The sequence below is a fragment of the Micropterus salmoides genome, unplaced genomic scaffold (assembly GCF_014851395.1).
Source record: "Micropterus salmoides isolate LMB-PRFRI ecotype aquatic unplaced genomic scaffold, ASM1485139v1 Ms_hic_scaffold_17, whole genome shotgun sequence".
Classification (NCBI taxonomy): domain Eukaryota; kingdom Metazoa; phylum Chordata; class Actinopteri; order Centrarchiformes; family Centrarchidae; genus Micropterus; species Micropterus salmoides.
Window position 1 is genome coordinate 19,599,662 of NW_024040817.1, and position 17,073 is coordinate 19,616,734.

Here is a 17,073-nt window from a genome sequence, read left to right on the forward strand (position 1 = left end):
GGTGAACATATTCTAGGCCAGAGCTCAATGATTTCTACCTTTCACCTCCTTTCTCTCCCTCTCCCTCTCCCCCTTCTCTCCTTTTCCATGTGTCTCTCTCTCACACCTGTTAATGTCAAATGTCAGACTCATGCCCGCCAGAGATTCGTTCCATCACACACACATGTGCCAGTTTTGACACATTAATTGACAAGAGAGAAGGGAGGTAACTGCAGGACAGTGGCAGTGGAACAGGGTGTGTAACATCGTTACACAATTCCTGTTTTTGTGTGTGTGGTGAGAAAGGGGTGTTTTTAACGTGTGCTTGTCATTACACAACTTTAGATCATCAGACCATCTGCAGAGGAGGGGAGTTTCATTTGACATAGAGACAAACAGATAAGTGGACATTTGTGCTCGTGAATGAATGCCGCTGCTGTGTGTGTGTGTGTGTGTGTGTGTGTGTGTGTGGACGTGCTCTATAGTCCATCTATGGTTGTGAGGATGGCTTTGCATTTCAGGACATTTTTAAGGCCGTGTTGGCCAGTGCCCACATCTTCAAAGGGCTCTTTGAGGGGGACTTGGCCTTGAGGTGACATTTTGGGAAATACACTTTTTCTTGAGGAGAGATGAGAAAATCAGAATGGTCACATCTGTATGCTAAATATGAAGCAGCTGGTTATTTTTTCTTAATACAAAGACCGGTCCAACACATAATGCTCCATAAAACCACAACTTTTTTACACTTGAGATTTTGTACAAATTAAACATGAGAAAAAAATTAGATACAACATGTTAATTAGTGAGCTTTAGAGGTGCTGGTTAGTGGATTTTGTCACATCTGGGCTGATCCAGACTAGCTGTTTCCCCCTGTCTCCAGTCTTTATGCTAAGCTAAGCTAACTGGCCGCAAGACCAGCAGTTAAAAACTCAGCAAATCTGCTTCATCAGGACTGTGTGGGTGTGGTTTGATCACATATGATTCACATTGGCCTGGAAATATAAGAAAACAACCTCACACATCTCATCCCATTTTGATTCAAATGTTGCTATAAAGTCTGATTGCTAATATAGATTATGCCTTTCATGAGCATGGTTAGTGTTATTATTTCCAACAAATCCCATGAAAAAACAGCCAAAAGAAATAATGCATTAGTCCTTCTTTCATTACTTTTCGACTTCCAAACCCTGTCTGGTGTTTAGTGGTTAGCCCATTGGTTCCTGTGAAGACGCAGAAAACAGGTCACAAATATATACTTTAATTTTCAAGCACAGCTAAATAATCTTCTAAAACAGCTGGGCACTGTAGTTTTTAGCAAATGTTACTTAAACAGGAGTAAATAGGCCAACCGCATTTGTTGGGAGCTATTTCCCCCCACGGATGAAGAGACATTTGGTGCTCTAGTGAGTATTCACTGCATCAGGATGGGGTTTGACTCCAAATACAGTGCAAATTTCACCCAGTGCAACAGTGTGACCAAGTCGTCACATATAGACTGTGACGACTTCCCCTAGTCTGCCTGCCTGTGTGTCTTCTATGTTTTGCAGAGTCTGGGTGTGGCTTATAGGTGGAGCTGGGAGGGTCCAATGCATGTACCTGCCCATCTGGGTTGGGCTTTCTAGAGGGTATAAAAGGGCTGCCTTTCTGGGAGTCAGTCTCTCTCTCTGCTTTGTTCCTTTGTTTAATTTGCTGCACCTACCAACATGCAATACACTTCATTTTCACTCATCCACACACTTCAGACATGACTGATGTTCCTCATATCTACCAACGCCATCAACTTAGTTATGTTGTTTGTTAGTTTGAGTTAAATAAACCATTTTTGTTTCTATTATCTGTGTGAGTCCTCCCTTTTTGTTGCCAGGCGGTAACAGGATGCAGGATCAGGATCAAGACCCGTTGCTGTCAGTTTGCAACGCACTAGGGAACCCCTTAGCGTCATAGTTCAACGCACTGAGGGAAGCCCTGTCGCGACCCACTCTTGAAGGAAGATATAGGATATTTACCTATGAAGTCTGCGTAAGGAGGCGGTTGGGGTGGAGTGGGCCTGAAACCAAACTTTGACCCAGGAGCCTGGTGTTGGTTTCTCGTGTGAAACAAAGACTCAACATTGACTGTTTTTATTTAAGTTGTGTTGGTTATGTAAGTTGTGTAGGTTACCCAAGTAACGTTACTTAACTTACGTACGTGAAGACACGTAAGTAACGTTGTTATTTTAAGCCAAACCATGATGACCAAGCGTCCATATGTGAGTGAGAATGTGTTGTAGTGACACATCTGTGTGTTTTTAATCACTTGTGGTTTATGGCACAGAGGATTAATGTAATGTCCTTCTAAAGTATTTTCTCTGAGTGTGCAAAATAAGCACTAGTATAAACTTCCAACATCCTTATCTTGACACTCATGACTACAGCTCAATCTGCCATCACGTGTGAGCGTGCATGTGCGAGCACAACACACAGACACGCACACGGTATGTGTCACCCTCTGTGCTCTTGCAAGCCAGACTGAGGTCAGTTGAAGTCAAACAAGCACAAAAGCATGTGGAAAAACACGAGGACAAGGGATCACCATATGGAAAAGTAGTGAGGCAAAAAGAGGGGCAGAGGACCATCATGAAATTCTTTTCAAACTTCAACCTGCCCCCTGCAAAAAAGTTTGTCGTTGTGCTGTCACAGGTGCACTCCCTCCACTTTTTTTACTCTGCCTTTTATTGTCTTCGGCTTGGGCTTCTTTACAGTGGCCCCGTTGCTTTTTCTGATCCTCCCTCTCTTACTCTTTCTCAAATGTTCAAATTCAAATTTTCTTTGCTGCCATGTAGATAAATAAGTACAAATACAGTATTGCCACAGTCATGTTGTACAAGGCTTGCAATGTGGGTAAGAAACAACATACCTGTCCACTGTACTATGCTATACAACCAAATTACACTACTACATAAAATACTTTAGAGACAAAACAAACTGATGCAAACAAATCATTTAGAAAAAAATTCACATTCAAATACTTAATTTGCATGGTAGCCATTCTTGCAAAAACACGTTTATCTCACACACTGACTCTGCCTCTCTTTCTCTACACGACTCCATCCCTCCCCTCCCCTCCCCTCCTCCCCTGCTGAGCGCGCACAGCCTGATGACATCATGAACAGCCGGCATGAATCCAGCCAGTAGGCTTGCAGCTCAGTCTGTGGTGCTGACTACAGTCTCTCGGTCTCTCTCCCTGTGCGCTCATTCTGACGCTTCCTAGCTTCGCTGCTGTACACACCCTCACACAGTCTTTCACACCCTCATTCCTCCACACTGCTGCAAACATGGTCGAGGCTTTCGTTGGCACATGGAACCTCAAGGAGAGCCAGAAATTTGATGAATACATGAAGGAGCTGGGTAAGTGTGTGTTATGCGTGTGCAGCATATGCATATGAGCGTGTGTGCGCATGCGTGTGTAACAGGAGAAGATGCAGCGAGGCCAGTGCTGCATGTGAGCACATGTGAAAATGGGGCTGAGGAAAGATAGACGCTTTAAGGTGTGTTTGTGTTTAAACAGTTTAAGCAGCAGGAAAAGGAACAAAAGATGAGGGGAGACAATGACTAGGTAAATGAAGGAGCGACCAAGATGGAGAATGAAAAAATAGAAGTGGTGGAAGAATTAAGGTTGGAAAGTGAAAGAGAATATTGAAAGAGGGAAATCAGGAGAACCAGAGGGGGGAGAAAATGAGGAAGAGTGGTTGACCGCATGGCCTAAGTGCTAGAAACGAGGGAGGGGCTCTCTTTTAGTGGGGACAAAAAAAAATCAACCCCACTGTGAGAACCTCTGAATGGCAAGCTGGGATACACACACACACACACACACACACACTTGGGAATAATGTGGGTGACCTTCGCTGAAAGCTCTTCATTGTCTGAGGCTATGGGAGGAGTTGAATTATAAGACGGTCCCAGTGCCTAATGGGACTGGGAGAATGTGCAGATGAAGTGAGCCTCAAAATATCTCACACATAGCTGAGTGTGTGTGTGTGTGTGTGATGGGGGCAGGTGGTTGGAGTTTTACAGCCATAAAGAATGACACTAAACTATTTGCCTTTGTGAGGTGTAGGGTGAGTGAGGGAGTGTGAGAGAGATTCATCCCCAGCGACCTTGGAGCCTTATTAATCTATCTGTCTGCTCTGGTCACAACAGAGACAAGAGACCCTTCAATCTCTAACCTCAATATTCTCTTGAACAATCGGGAGTCTGCGCACACACAGAAACACACACGTAAAGAGTAACTTTTTGATTGTGGCTGATTGGAGTAGCAGTTATTGCTTTTGATGAACCGGATTGTCAGCCTAACTTTTTGATGTCTGTCAAAGGGTATGAGTTACTTTCACCCAATTAATAAACTCTCTTTATCACTTACTCACACACACACACACACGCACACACACACACACACACACATACACATACAAGCCCAGACAGGCAGCAGGTCAATAGGACTCTGTCGTGTTTGAAGATAATGCTGCAGGTTTGGACAGTAGACAAATAGAGATTAGAGAGTGTGTCAGTTGAAGGAGACCTAAAGGGCAAATACATTGCTACTGCTTTAATCTTTGCTCAAAATATCCTCACTCTGGTAATACGGAGATATTTACTGGATAAATGAATCAGACTATTCAGCGTTGGGGTGGGATGGTTGGTTGGTCCTTAGTTTGAGGAGAAATCCCTTGACTTTTCCTCTAGTGCCACCATGAGGCTGACAATTTTGGTTCAGAGCAAAATGTCTCGACTTGCTTGCCATGAAATTTGATGCAGATCTTAACGTCTCTCTTGGGATGAATTGTAGTAAATCTACTGTCATGTGGGCCCTTAGTCTTATTTAGTTTTTTGCACGTATCAAGGCAACACTATCCAACAGATTACATTAACCCATGTGTCTTTGTTTTCCGCAGGTGTGGGCTTTGCCACGCGTAAGGTGGGCAACATGACCAAGCCCACAACTATTATCTCGGTGGACGGTGACACAGTGACAGTGAAGACCCAGAGCACCCTTAAGAACACAGAGTTGTCCTTCAAACTGGGAGAGGAGTTCGATGAGACCACTGCCGATGATAGGAAGGTTAAGGTGAGAGGTCAAAGGCCAGGTTGATTAGACGGGAAATCAGTGAGGAAGACCAACACTTAATCAAGGTTTAATCTTTGATTAAGTGTAAGTGAGCGTCAGAGAAAGATAAACAGTTATTACAGATCATATTATTAAATCATTATTACAGATGCTTTAAAGTGATACTGTGCATTTTAAAAGACATTAACACAATCTTCTTCTTGCACATAAAAAGCTAAATTTACAAGCAATAAAGCACACTCTTAATCAATTTAACATAATCAGAGGTGTAGTTACCTAAGCCTGGCTTGGTCTGGTATGACCAGGAGCTTATGGTTTGCTAATGTTAGCAAACTGTAGTTGCTTTGGGCTACAACTGACTTCACTGAATCAGTTTATTGACTTTACAACTACTACTACTACTATTGTTACACGTTTTATCATTAATTATTTGTTACTTTACTTACAACAACAGATGTCTGCTGTGCAGCTAAAGTTACATAGGTTAGCTTTATAAGTATTATTTTTCTGCTCTAGCTTGTTTGAGCTGGTTTTATCTACTTTATATAGTGTTTGGTAGTTTTATTTTTCAAAATGCATCATATTTAATAGGTTTCAAGCATCATATGGTTTACATGTGAAACTTAACCTGCAAGGTATGCTAACTATAGCTGTCAAATAAATGCCGTGGAGTTAATAAAGTTCAGCTTTTGCCTCGGAAAAGTAGTGAAGCATATAGAAGTAGCATAAAATATAAACACTCAAGCAAATCAAGTACATCATAATTGTATTTATTTGTGAGAACATTAATATGACCTTGTATGTTATGAACCCCCTGTTTGTCTCTCTGTTGGCTGTAGTCTATTGTAACAATAGAAGATGGGAAGATGGTGCACATACAGAGGTGGGATGGCAAAGAGACCAGTCTGGTCAGGGAAGTCAAAGACAAGGCTCTCACACTGGTCAGTGCTCACACAAAACATGTACATATACGTCGCATCTGTGTGTGTGTGTGCGCGCGTTGGTTGTATTTTCACCGTCTTTCTCTCTCCATCACAGACACTTACACTCGGAGAGGTCGTTTGCACGCGTTACTACGAGAAGGCAGAGTAAACCTCGTCACTAAGACCCCGCACCATCTACCTGCATCGTCTAAAGCCCTGCACCACAAACCTACTTAACAGCCCCTCCTATGGCTGCTGCAGATTCCATCCAATGTCCCATCATACTGTACGCTCAGTGTTAAAGTTTCTGCTAACTGACTTTCCCTTTCTCACTGTCCTTCTCTTTATACTGTTGTTCCTTACTGTAAGAAACACTGAATAAATTCCAATGATTTGTTGTCGTTTTCTTTCTCTAAAATTTCAAGGTCTGACATTTTTTTCTTTTACAAAATGTATTATGCATGGTTCATTTGATAAACCTGGAAAAGTGTTTGAATTTGAAAGTTTGCCAACTGAGAACTTAAAAATAAAATGTCTACACTGTTGGGCAAACTGGCAAAACAATGAATTTCCTGTGTTTGCTTGTGTTTTTTTTGTTAACACTGTAAGGCCAACAGATGTTACATACATCACTTGTAGCTATCCTAAAAATATATATCTAATGTTCATAAGGTCCGGTCATCTGGCCATGAACTCACACAACCTGCAAACTTTCCTTCCAGCTCATCTCTTTGTTTTGCTGGACTGAATTTGTCAAGATTCAAGTTTTTTTGTGTCGTTAATACAATGACTAAAACCTTTTGATATTTAGTTATTAAGGAATACGTTCATTAAATTTGGGCTCGTTACGGGTCTGTTGCAATTCTACATATCTGCTGAGGGTGTTGGTCATTGCACTTCTCACATGGAAAAATATACTAACAGAAATATAATGTATTTGGTGATTCACTATAACTAAGTTCTGAATGTGTTGCAGCCGAAATAGCTGCTTTACATTGGGCAGAAACAGGTGACAATGCTCAGGAATGTGGGGGATGTAAGTGTCCTTGGGGCATGCATTCATTCCTTTTAGTATGATAAATAGAGAGCACAATGGGGTAGCCAGACAGCATTGTGTGGATTAAGTGGAATGTGTAGGATTAGGGTTCATTTGCATATAAAAGCTCTCCACTCTGAACACTTGGTCCACCACTCGATCTATGCATTCAGGTTATCCACTACAGTATAGGCTAATAGTCATATACATATTTGGCTACTTTTACATTTCAGTATGCAACCAGCAGAGAGGTCTTCTCTACAGTGTGCACGATGTGACTGTTGCCATCCAAAATGGAGAGAGTGATTTTGAGATGAAATCAGAGTCACAAAGCGGCAGATGAAGATGCAGGTGAAATCCAACAACCCGCTGTCCACGCAGCCGCTGATTACGTGCAGTGTTGGGCAGTAGCGTTGCGTTACTAGTTTAACATTTCTCAATAGCTTGGTGGCAGCGTCGCTATTTTCTGAATCCAATAGCTTTTCAGTAACTAAGTTCTTTTATTGGCCGGGTAGCGCGGTAGCTTCCACACAGGCTACATTTTCTCAAGCATTTCTGAAGGATCAGTAAGTGACGCCACCGCCACACGGACCTGTATGTGCAGCCGGTGTCCCACCGGCAGAAGCGCTTCCGTGTGACGGTGACATCACGTACTTATCCTTGGGCTGCTGTCTGCGACTTTGCTGCAGTGGAGTAAAGACACGCGATTGACTGCGACTTTCTATTGTGATAGTTATTGTAACACCTCTTGTGAGAAGTATCAGGGTCTAGCCTGGACACCTTTTCCTCTGGTGAGGAGCAAACTTTGATAGGTAGTGGCAGAAACTTCTTTCCATGAGATGAGATCTCTCTTTCTCTCTCTCTCTTTCTCGCCCATTGTCATGAATGTTTAAATTGCAGTGTTGCCAGAGCACAAATTCACATATATAAACAATAAAAAATATATAATTAATTAATAAAGTGATAATTAAGTTACTTTATACAAACAACAATGATTCTCCGTTTGTTGCATGAGAAAATACATTTAGCTGCAATGATATGGCATTAAGTAGGAGAGTTTCTGTGTGTCTGAATTAGCTCTCTCTCGCTCACACTGGAGCAGGTTTTTAGTCTTTACTCTATAGCTACTGTGGAAGGAAGTTAGTTCAATATAAACTTAGATGTAACTATGCTACTTTTGCCACGTTGCTGTAGCTTAGCTTTGCTACATTTCACTGGGGGGGGTAGCTTCTGTGTAATGAAGCTTCATTTAATGTAGAGTAACTAGTAGCTTAGCTCACTACATTTTCCAAGTAGCTTGCCCAACAATGATTACGTGTACGTCGAGCTCCAAACATACAAACAAACACACACACACACCCACACCATGCCCCGTGAGAGATATCGCTGGCGGAACGAGGATTTTATCAATGCCAGTACTTTTGGTCCGGAAGTCATCGATAATGCTGTTTTCCTCCAGAAAACACTGGAGTGCTTCCAGGAGTTTGATGATTCATGCACAGCACTGCTTTTTAAAGGAAACGGACACCTGTAGATGGGCCTAATGCAAATTACTGGAGTCAGTAGCCTACTCGGGGACAGACGAATCCAATCACTGTTAACATCATTACACTTTGCAAACAACTTGACAGTGTCGGGGAGACGGGACAGAAAGACACATTCTGGAAACTCAGACTGTGGCTTGATTCATTCAGAGAGAAATGCCTGCAGGTGGGAGGCTACTGGCCGATAGATTCATTTTGAGGGGGGATTCAGCGGCATTAAGCATGATATCACAGTCCAGAGGTCCTCGGTACACTCCACACTGGATGTATGCAAGGAACTAATCGCATATTTCCCAGTGAAGACGAAGAGATGACGCTGCAGACACTGCAAGAAAGGATACACTGCTTGCTTTTTAGAGGAAAACAGCTGTCTGTAGGAATATCATTGCAAACAAACGTGGGTGAACACTGGGGCTAAGACGAAATTCCGATTTGTAAATACAATCGTATCCTGTTTTTTTAATAAATAAATAAATATTCATAAAAAATATGACAGAATGAACATGTTATGGGGCTAAATAAACAATCACCCCTGAAATTTCTACTTCAGAGGCCTCCTACACAACATCTGGGCAACATTAGGCTTTACAGGGTTAAGATAGGGTTCACACAAAGTACAGAAAGATTCCTCACTTAACACAAAGTTTAGTCAACTGGAACCCTGAAGTTTAAAAACACTGCAATGAGCAAATATCTTTGAGGGTAATGCATGCAGAGCTGAACTTTCTGGGTGTGCCTGAAAGTGCCCCAGGGTGATCCAAGGTTAGTGTGTGTACAAGTGTGTATATTTGCCATGGCAAGGAATTTTGCTCAAGCTGGTAGGTGACTGTTTGTGCCATGTATTTGTACATAGGAGTGCCTGTGTGCTTTCTAAATTCGGATCACTCCCTCCTGCAGTAGATTGGTGTCATGTGGTAGCAACCGGCTGCCAACTAGAGACAGGGTGAAGGGGTGAAAGGGCGCAGGACGAAGCAGGCCACGTTCTTCCACCACCTCCTAAAGTTACCTTGAACTGAAATGGTTACATGAGGATGAACCATTCACAATGTAAAAATAGAGAGTATGAGTATAGCCTTCTTCTGTCATATATCCAGCTATTTCACATCCATATTTGTGAGAGCAAAGTTTTAGACTTTTTGATTAACATCTTACCTGTACTTTTACTTTCCTGTGTTATCTTTTTCTTTGCATTAATCTCTTTTTAAATTGTATTTAAATGTCTTTTTTTTATTGCCCTATGTTGCTTTTATGATTTATGTAAAGCCCTTTGCCTTGATGTTGAAATGTGCTATACAAATAAACTTGCCTCACCTTACTAGAAAAGAAACAAAACAACCAAGCCAGAAAACATACAATTCCAGGATTTATTATTTATAAATTTATTTATCTTTTCATACATGTCTGTGTATGGATTCACATGCGCTGCCACAGTAAAAATTCCATCTATAACACTTGCTAAGATAACCATCTGTATTAGATTGTACATGACTTTTGTTCGTTTTCATATCAGCATTATATATCTGCCATCAACTGCCCTGCTCTCTAAATATCAGCCACTGAAAAACGCAAATGTGTCCATTTTGCTTCTTCCAGCCTATGTAGTAGTTTTCATCAGTTGTGCACGGAAAAAAAAATAAAGCATTTCAGAGTTGAGCAAACTGTTTGTTAAACATTAAACTGTTAGTTACTTTAAAACTAACCTTCATCTGGGCGATCACAGGGATATGTGAATATTTGATCTGTTAACTGGTTGCATATGTCAGATTTATTGCATGACTCATTAGGCAGAGAAAAGCTGTTGCTCTCAAACACTGTCCACTTAATCTAATGAGTCAGTGTTTGGGTGAAGGGAGAGAACAAATAGGCTGATAGAAGGTTTGCAAAATGATTTCATGGTACCTTGGAAAAGTATTTTTAGTATTACAAAAATACAGTAGTTTATTTTTTATATGTGATGTGGCTGCTGTATTTTGTAGTTTATCGGGTATTTGGTATCTTTTTAAAAATACATTTTGATGTATTTTTGCCCATCCCTGGTAATAGTGGCCATCTGAAAGGTTGGTTCATTTAAAAGACCAAAAATCTAAACAGATACAAATATTAACAATCTGTTTTACAGGGAGGTGCAAAAACTATGACATTACATATACAAACATCCTATTCGTTCACAAGATACGAAAAAGTATTTGAATAAATTTAAAAAATGGGCAAATACATGTAGTCAAAGCAAACAGAGGCTTCCAGTATAAAGACACACATGCAACAAGCAACCTCTGTTAAATTGAGTCTGAAAGTTCATACTTGAACTTAGAAAGCAATGAAGATAAAAATAGTAATAATGAAATCTTAACTGAAAGTTTTTCCAGAGCTTTCAAACACATCTCACAGAGTTCATCAGCAGATAGAGTTTCCCAAACTGTGCAGTGGAAAGCTTTAGGAAAAAAACGTAGAAAGTGGGACTTTTACCTAGGATTTGTAGCAATGCTAGTGACAGGGCTTTGTGGATGGTGGTCTCAGTCATGTTGCTATATTAGCATTAGCATTTAGCACAGCCTCAAAGAGCTGCTAGCTTGGCTGTTTATACAGCATGGTTTCTTTGGTCTGTAGTTCTTTAAGGGGCTTTTTATCAGATCCTTCAACACAAAATACAAAAGATACATAATATTGGTTATGGAAGAAGAAAAGTTCCAAAGATATCCTCTATAGGGGGAAAACCCTCAAAATGAAATACTGTAATAAATACAAGTTGAAAAAGTATGCAGATTCTACTTTTGAACTATTTCTGTTGACTGACTGCTGCCGTTGTATTCAAATACCTTGCAATAATGCAGCACAAACTCAGTTTTGTTCATGCACACTCGGGATCACACTAAATGGCCATATTCTTGTACATCTGTCTGGTGCAAACAAGAGAGGGAGACTGAGCATTGAACTGGAGTATTTACCAAGGGAGTGCATTAGAGTCATGTCAAACCACTGCAGCTGGAAACGGTCTATTTCTTTGGGAACTTGGACACAAGGTCAAACAAGATGCTGACAAGGGGTTATCTTAAAAAAAACTAAAAGCGACTCTGTCCAGTTTGTGCAGCTTTTGACCTCATGGGACATGATGACCCAATGTAATAATTACATTGCGTAAATCCCTCAGTCATGGCCTTTAGACACTTTACCAAATTTGAAAATGTTAACTTAATATGACTACAGGGTCATATTAGACAGATGCAACCTGAGAATTTCAGTGGTCCCCTAATGCACACACATTTGAGTTCAAGGTCCAAGAACAAAGACACCAAGAGGCTTTTTTTTTTTTTTTTACACTTTTACAAATAAAAACATCTTTAATGGAGCTAACAGCTGGCATGCAGGAAGACGGTAGTGTCTAGAGTGAGCAGTCCCCTGGTGGCAAGACTTGTATGCATGTATAGTACACCCACAATAAGCGGAGGACAACCTCAGGATATCACGCTTGAGGTTCCTGTCACGCCCACGTATGCTGCATTACACGTCCTGTTTGCGTCTTTACTACTTCCTTTGTATCAAGGAAATTTATTATTAACACAAGGTTTTACTACAAAATGAAAGAGTGTGTGTGTGTGTGGTTTTCTCTGCATGATGAAAGGATTTTTATGTCAGCTCCCCCACCCTCCCAAGCTTTACTGTCTTCACATCTGCTTAATGGATTTCAAAGAGTATGTGTAACCGGATAGCTGTCCACTTTCTGCCATATTGCTTAAACAAATCGGGTTACATATGATGTGTAAACTCCTCCCAGTGTGGCTGAGCCAGAGGTTACTTCAGGACAAGGACAATTTTTTTAAATTTGCAGCACGTTCCTTCTAGGCCCATTTCCATCTTTTTAACTTTATCGGAGGTCTTAATGTGCTTCCAATCATAGAGACAGTAAGCAAAACTTTCCTTAAATTAAATGGATGAGGGTTTCTATAATAAGTGTTTTGTTGGAATTGATTATTAAAAGATACACTGCTGGAAGTCTGTCACTCTGCCTGTTGCTACTCACTTCCCCTTTTGCGTCTGTCTGATAGCTGTAATGTGTGTGAGTGTAGATGTGTGTTTCAGCCGTGTGGTGGTGTCAGCTGTGTTTGTGAGATCTATGTTTCTTGTGTTTCTTCTTCTTTTTGTCCCCACTGTCGGGAGTGTGGTCACGGCGCCTACTCTTGGACTTGCATTCGCCACTGCTGCTGCTGCTGTCGCTCTCAGACTCCTTCCTCTCCCTCTTCCTCTTCTTCTTCATTTTCTTCTCCTAGAGGATAAACATAAAAGAAGAGAAACCGTTCTGTGTGGCAATAAAAAGGAAACTGAACTATGACAATGCAGAAATACAGATAAAGCAGCTACACCCTAAACAATTCTTTTTCATTATATCTGCACAAAACTATACTGTATTCTTTCAAACAACACTTTTGGACAGTTCTCATAAAGCTGCATTGTATCTCTCAGTGAAAGCAGCCACAGACATGCATTGTCATACTGAGAGGAGTGGGTCGTTGCATCGGATGAATCACAACCCAGAGACACAAAGCGAGAGCCATGTGGGACATTAACAGTCCCACATTCACCTTCTTTTTCTTCTTCTTTTTGTCTGAGTCCTGCTGTGGTGCAACTGTAGAGGTTTGCTGCTTTGGCTCTTCATCGTCGTCTTCAGGCAAAAGGGCGTACTGCAAGCCCGGTGCAGAGAAACAGTCCTTTGTAAAGTGTCCTGAAAAGAATAAAGATTTTTTAAAATGCCTGCACAAATTTCCCAGTATAGAAGTTGCAGGAAACAAATGCAGACTCTATGTTTTGTTATTTTAGGATATGATATGTGGTTACGGTCGCATTGTTGTCGTACCCTTACAGCCGCACTTTGAGCATGTTGTGTTGAGAACGGCCTCCAGTGTGATCCTGTTGCCTGTATGATCTCTAAACTGCTTACGTCGCCGGGCATCCTGCCTACAATCACACACATAGACGATAATAACACACACCTGTCCATGCACACACACCCATTTGACAAGATAAAAGTAAGCTCTTACTCTGCCATAACGTTGTTTGGGTCCAAGTCCCGCCCTGTTCCCTGATTGACAGCTTTCATTGAGAAGGACAACTTGACCTTGTCATCCCGAATCTGAGAGACAGGAGACAGAACTGCAGTCATCCTGCTCACCTCACTGACACGGCACGGTATGTTGTGTGTGTGTGTGTGTGTGTGTGTGTGTGTGTGTGTGTGTGTGTGTGTGTGTTACCTCTCTCCCAATGACTTTAATCCACACCTGTTCCCCCACATCGACAATCTCTGAGGCATTCTCAACCCGTGTGGCTGACATCTCGCTCACATGCACCAGGCCTGTATGTGTCAGGGAAAAATGTAGAGACATTGATTGAACAAATAGCAGCTGAGTAGAAGTTACCTTCAAAGGATTGAGACACACAAATATGTCTTGGTTTTGCTGACGATGAAATATATGCCTTCATTTCATCAAGACTTAGAGATTTTTCTGACCATTAGAAATCTTTAAGAGACACAAAATGCTGTTGCCAGAATATTAACTAGGATTAGTTACATTAACTAAATGCACATTTTCACATTACATCCTTCACTGACTCACAATTTAAACATGGTCTGACTTAATTAAAATCAATGTTTTTTTTGTGAAAAATATAAATATAAAATTATTTTCTCAGGATTTGAAAACCATGGTCTGGGTGCTGAATTTATTGCAGTAAACTTTGCTCAGCTCGCCCTCCAGTGGTGAAAATGAGAAGCTGGCGTTCAGTTTGACAGCTCGAGCACAATTGTGCCACAACGAATCATCATCAAAAAATGAACCCATGTGTAAATATATCTCTCAGACATCATCAATCTGTTCCACTTCTTAACAACCCTGCCCTAACCCTCCTATGCGTCTCTGCATGCACATCATATCTTCTTTTTAGTCATAGTGACTAAAGTGGGTTGAAAATGAATCTTATCAGTGTGCAATCATATAAAAATATTTCAACATATAAAAACACAGCTTTGCACTGTTATATTTAATCCTCTACAACAGCACATAACACACCAACCTCTCATTGCAATCAGAGATGGAATTCTGAGGAATGTTGAAATCCTACTCTAGCTGCATCATGTGGTCTCTTTCCATCCTGGCTGAGACAGCACCGTCATAGGCCGACAGAGACACTGCAATTTGGATAAGAGGGCTGCCTCTTGGCTCCTGCATCCTCTGCACTCACTCTGCATTGCTTTTGGTTCTGGCCTAAGTCCCATCTCTGACACAGTGGTTTTACTTGGCAGTGGATGCAGGTGTTGACTTAGCATCTTTCTGCCACTGCATATTTGTCTGTTTTTGCTTTTTCTTATTGTCTTTGTTACTGTAGGTTTAACTGTTTTCACATATTGAGAGCTGTACAATATTTTCCTAATGAGGTTTTCTAACTATTATTATCTCTGCTACTTACTCTTCTGTATTTGCCTTCATTTACTGCACTATTTCGACATATTACTGTGATTAATTTATCTCAAATTGCATCTGTGACCGTATTCCTTCTGAATAATTAAAATTGAAATAAAAGTCTATACTGACAAATGAGCTTCATTTTTTTTTTAACCAACCTTCCTTCTTGTACCCTGGCAGTCTGACAAAGGCTCCGTATGTCTGCAGAGACACCACCTCTCCCTTGGCGATGCTGAACAATGGTGGCAAACCATCCAGTCCAGCTGGCTCCTGTGCTTGGCCATCGCTGTCAGACATTGTCACAGTGTACGTGGACCACAGGTATTAATGAGTAGATCTAGAAGATAGAGAATTAAATATATTTAAATATTTGTAGCATCATAAAAATTTCAGAGAATTTTGAAACTTAAGGTTGTTTTGTCTACAGAATATCCTGTAGGTGAGGGGTAGTAGTTACAGAAAACACACAAAGCATCTGTGTCTACTTTAAGTTTAAATTTTAACAGGGTACATTCTATAAACAAGTTTATAAGAAACGTCTTTAACCTTGTTTATATTAAAACATTTATTTGGTATAGTGGAGACTTCAGTGCATCTGCCCAAGTAGTCCTCCTAATTTAACTGAACTAACAAAGTTGGGAGTAAAAAGAGGCAGTTTCACTATAACCTCTTAGAAGCTGAATCATACCAAGAGGAATGGCATTAAATATGGTGCGTAATTCAAGCAATGTAATGGGCACACTGTATTTGGTCTTCATAACCAAATCAGGCACCTGTAGCTAGGGGAGGGCAATAAATGATAATTACGGCGATAAAATTTTACCTCAATAACAATATAAAAAATGTCCTATAAATGTTTGATTTTATTCTTTTGAATTACGAACAAATTAGCAGAAAAAAGATTTTACTTAATTTTACTCGTGCATATTTAAGATTTAATCATAACTGTTTTGAATGTTGTACCTCATGTTTGTTACGTGAACCACTGTCCAAATGTTTGTCATGTTGTGATCACAAAGAATAATTTAAAACCAAAATTAACCATCTGGTTTCTTCAACTTTTACCCAGGAACAAAAATCTGCCTTTAAACTTAAAAGAAATAATGATTTGACATTTTTCCTAATAATTATCAATATCAAATGATCAAACATTTTTGGCCATATAGCCAAGCCCTACCTGTAATATTCAGAAATTATTAAACATAAACAACTGTATCCTAGTTTAAAAAAGGATCTTTAGCATTATGAATTAAACATATATTGTAGTAGTATTGATTGTTGACAAAATAAAAAGCAAAAAAAAGATTATTTTGTACAATGCCCCTGCACAATGACTCTTAGCTGATTTTCTTCTTGTAATTTTATTTATTAATGTTTTTGTTTTGTCTGTTTTTGTTGTGTATGTTTAAATAAAATATAAAAAGGGTAGATATAGTGACTTCAGAGGAACAATTAACAAGAAGAAGAGTTTGTTTAGTTTAAATAAAAAAAATATTTAATTGTATGTGGTTTAACACAATTGAATGCATATTTTCTGCATTAGAATCACTTTTAAGGCAAAGTACTTAAATCTGTCCTCTCCTGCGCAGTATTTCCCTTGCTCAGATGCAGCTTCCTATACGAGAGGACTCCTCTCATATGGGGATATAATACAGCCGGTTCCTGTTACTTGATTTGTACGAGATTCAGAGAGTACAAAATGTGTGCAGAAGGTTAACTTAACTTTACATCTGCTGTAACAGAGGAACTTAGTGTGAATGGTAGCAGTGAGGCTAACGTTAGCTACACCTTGCTAACCTGGTTAACTCGATTAAAAACACACAAACTGGATTATTGGCCCATGTGTGAAGTATAAATATAAATCTATAAAATGATAGACTGTACACAACATAGCTCAAATTCAGAAGAAAAATATATAAACATAGTATTACCTTTCGTTTTAGCAAAGCTGCTTTCTTCAGTTTTACATCCGGGGCAACTGAGTTTAACAACAAGTCACGTAACCTATCATCGCAGTCGCTGCGAGCCTCCGCCAA

At 40.2% G+C, this 17,073-nt stretch overlaps 2 protein-coding genes across 2 annotated transcripts; one reads left to right on the top strand and one right to left on the bottom strand.

Moving 5' to 3' along the window:
- Positions 1 to 3,176: 3,176 nt before the first annotated feature.
- fabp3 (fatty acid binding protein 3, muscle and heart) lies at positions 3,177 to 6,573 on the top strand. The gene is made up of 4 exons (XM_038725022.1): positions 3,177 to 3,365; positions 4,910 to 5,082; positions 5,922 to 6,023; positions 6,121 to 6,573. Exons 1-4 carry the CDS (start codon positions 3,293 to 3,295, stop codon positions 6,172 to 6,174), a joined length of 402 nt encoding a protein of 133 aa, XP_038580950.1. The 5' UTR covers positions 3,177 to 3,292; the 3' UTR covers positions 6,175 to 6,573.
- Positions 6,574 to 11,883: 5,310 nt separating this feature from the next.
- Positions 11,884 to 17,069, bottom strand: zcchc17 (zinc finger, CCHC domain containing 17). Its single transcript, XM_038725143.1, has 7 exons — positions 16,969 to 17,069; positions 15,196 to 15,374; positions 13,829 to 13,929; positions 13,619 to 13,710; positions 13,435 to 13,535; positions 13,163 to 13,302; positions 11,884 to 12,846 (listed from the first exon to the last, which is right to left on the bottom strand). The coding sequence occupies exons 2-7, from the start codon at positions 15,332 to 15,334 to the stop codon at positions 12,676 to 12,678; spliced, it is 744 nt and encodes a 247-aa protein (XP_038581071.1). The 5' UTR covers positions 15,335 to 15,374; positions 16,969 to 17,069; the 3' UTR covers positions 11,884 to 12,675.
- Positions 17,070 to 17,073: the final 4 nt, after the last annotated feature.